This window comes from Etheostoma spectabile, chromosome 6 (assembly GCF_008692095.1).
Source record: "Etheostoma spectabile isolate EspeVRDwgs_2016 chromosome 6, UIUC_Espe_1.0, whole genome shotgun sequence".
Classification (NCBI taxonomy): Eukaryota; Metazoa; Chordata; class Actinopteri; order Perciformes; family Percidae; genus Etheostoma; species Etheostoma spectabile.
The window spans coordinates 5129630-5133140 of NC_045738.1; the positions used below are offsets into that span (position 1 = coordinate 5129630).

General features: G+C 39.4%; 1 protein-coding gene across 2 annotated transcripts in view; it reads right to left on the reverse strand.

The window, feature by feature from the left end:
* The window catches only part of col14a1a (collagen, type XIV, alpha 1a), a 131936-nt gene that overhangs the window by 65497 nt on the left and 62928 nt on the right, over nt 1-3511 (reverse strand). For both annotated transcript variants that reach the window (XM_032519029.1, XM_032519030.1), the window contains exon 23: nt 123-239. In XM_032519029.1, the coding sequence (XP_032374920.1) occupies nt 123-239 (117 nt within the window). The remainder of the gene's footprint in view (nt 1-122; nt 240-3511) is intronic.

A 3511-nucleotide genomic window follows, 5' to 3' on the forward strand; every position in this document is an offset into this window, starting at 1 on the left:
CACACACACACACACACACACACACACACACACACACACACACACACACATAAACGGATAGGATAGGATAGCCACACACCCAAACAATGTCATATGCTCTCATTAACGGTAAATGTACTTACTGAGTGTAGACTGTATGGAGACTCTGTACAACGTGGCATGTAGAAGAGGCTGCCATTGGACACACAGGCTGTTGGGTCGTACCTGATAGGTTGACAAGCCAGAGACACCGAGGATCACTGGGATTAGAGAGAAAAGCAGATGGAAAAATGGAAAAGATCAATTAAACACTGGTCACTGTTGTTTACAAACGAATGGTTTATAGTAATGTACATAGAAATGTAAGTTATAATTTATGTTTAACAAAATGTATTGTCTCTTTTGTCCTTTGTCTATTAAGCACCACCGAGCTCCTCCAACCTCCAGATGATCCAAGATTCCAACTGACACCCACATAGCTCTCTGGCTGGCTCCAGCCTTGGATGATGTGGGCTACAGTACTAGTTCTGCAACAAACTATTTTCGTTAAGGGTACCTTGCATCTTGTTAATGGTGTCAGGAATCAGATGGAATCGGAACTGATTTAGCAAATATCAACCTCTAATCTGTACAGTAAACTACTTTGACAGAAATGTGGTCAGTTTTGCTGAACAGATAGCAACGTGGCTTTGCGAACTTCACATCATGTACATACTTCATAATGTGTCACTAAACCATTGACTGACTGAACACAAAATGTTCAAAACTTTAAAGTTAGAGTTAGAACTGCATCAAACTGTTTTAGTCTTCTGATAGCTAAAATATTAACATAAAGTTACCAGATAAAGTGGAAATGTATATCTATACTGACTGTTTGACTTACAACACTCAGCTATGCAGATGTGAGAACAAATCTCAAAGTAGTTAAATTAGTCAGGCTTGGTGTTGAACTGTTTTGTAGAGAAACAATGAGGCATGATGCAGCAAAATGCAAAACACTGCAAGCAATTTAAATAGCTGCTTGTTTGGTAGTGAGATTTTAGTGTAACCTCCCAAGAGTCACTCTCTCTTCGCTCTTGCTTTCTTTCTTGTTCTTTCACCCTTGTTAACAGAATTGCTGATGGTATAAAATAAACTTGTCTCTAGCGCCAGTAAATGGATATTTTATACTGGGACCATATGGCAGGTGCCTTATTTTAAATACTAGTGAATAATGCATTAGACTACACCTTATTTTTATTCAATGATATGCAAAGTTACACTCACTCTCATACACAGACATGCAAAAGGCACACTAGCATGCACATATGTACATGTTAACGCATGCATTTGGACATATATAGTAATAATACTGTATAGACACATGTTTGTGTGTATGTATGTGTATGTGTGAGTGTGGGGTGTAGTGTGTACATGTGAACATACAATAAGAAACTTTAATCACTTGGCAGTTTACTGAACCAAGATTGATTTGGCATGTTTGCACAAGTGGAGTCAATGGCAGGTTCATGACCAACACGAAGCTCTGCATTTGGGCTTGATTGCCATGAGTGCATGGGCTGGCAAGCCAAACCGGCAAAATCATTTACTTCCACCAATAGAATATTGACTGCAAAAATGTTGGTTTTAGGACACATATTTATGTTTTATTCCACAGTTTATGTGTTCTAGGAGAACTTTGATTTTGTTTCCTTGAGGGACTACTGTGTCTGCAACCATAATCAAACACACCAAACACATTTTGGTCAGATGGAGTATACCACCAAGCTTAAGTAAAAGTACGCAAAGCCAGTTTAAACATACTGTAGAGAAAAATCGATAAAACTAGGACAAAGAAAGATAAAAGAATGAGAGAGAAGGGGAAAGTACAAAATTAAAAGTAAAAAAAGAAGAGGGAACTGAAGGTGTGATGGCCATTTTAATTATCCAAAAGTCCAAATAAAATAAGTAATCTGGATATGATCTATGGTGGACCATATGGAGATACTGCAATCAGTCAGAAAATATCTCTGTGTGCGTGAGAGAGCTGATGATGATGTCTAATATGAAGCCAAACATTTGCACCCATCTGCCTGCCCGACCTTCACACCCTCTTTCCAACTCTAGTTTCCACCACATTATTTCTTCTTTCTACTTCTGCCTGTTTCTCGTCATGTCAGTTAAACTTCTCTCACATTCTGTGAATAAAACACCTTATTTCCTTTTTTGTGCACACTACAAAGTCTCGTGAGCCAAGATTGACCGAGCAGCCCTCGGTGGTCCCTTGGAAAATTTTTAGTTCCAGCACCTCAGTACAAACTTCATTTGGAGGAAACCGTTTCATTTCATTCAATGGCCCTCAAGGTACCAATCATTACCTTTTTATGCTACATGCTGGTATGTGTAATTTATTGGTGTAACCATGCCAGCTGGCTCCCATGGTGAGGCAGCAATGAATGCAGTGTACACAGGGAAATATGTTACTGTATCTCCCTTATTAAAATGAAAAATGACTAAACGCATCCTCCTTAATAAATCAGAGTTCCCTCAGTGGAAAATACAAATATGGGCAATGAATTTAAATATGCCCTGTGTCATCATGGAAAATTTGATACATCTGAAATGTATCAGTGCACTGTGAATTGTTTGTGTCTCATGGAGAAAATGCAAAACTGTGGATAAAGTTATTATACATACAGATTATTTTGTACTGTACATATAGAAATGGGGGTTTATGAGGAGCCTAGGCTATGTCAACAACGTTTTACAAGATTGTTCGGGTTCCTCCGGAGGGTCCAACGGATGTCCCTGATTTACGGCCGGATGTACCTCACCTTCTGCTTTCTTTGTATTGACATTCTAAACTCCGGTGGATTTATGAGGACTATGGTTAACTGCTCTTCAGATCTCTGCAGGGTAAATCCAAACAGCTAGCTGGACCATCTGCCGAATCTGAGTTTTTTGTTGCACGACTAAAACTAATTTTGAATGTACACGTTCCACCAAAACATGTTCCTTCCCGAGGCTGTTTTGCAGAGGCCCTATTGCTCTACCCGGTGTTTGGTGTTGCCCAAGTCAATGTGATTGGTTTGAAGAAATGCCAATAAACCAGAGCACATTTTTCTCCTATACCGGAATGGTGTGTGGACTAGCCAGACCCTCCTCCGCAGCGCTGTGGAGGAAGCTCTGGCAATACGAGACTATGAGAAATTCATGAGATATTAAAATTACAGTATGTTTGTTTTCATCCCATTTAATGCTCTGCTATTTGGCAAGTCCCTTCTGGCCAATTAGACAGCAAGCCCAAAAGACAATAGTAGATTTTAAAGCAAGGAATGATAAGCAGTTTCCTGAAGACCACACAAACAGAAAGACTCTAAGCCAAAAAGACAACATAAATGTTTGGTGATAGATTATGACATGGCACTATTCTGAAAGCCTGCCAGAGTGGGTTTAAAGAATAAGTTCTGTATATGGACATGCACACACACATATTGCTGCACTACATACACTGTTTTCACTCTCTCTCTCTCTCTCTCTCTCTCTCTCTCTC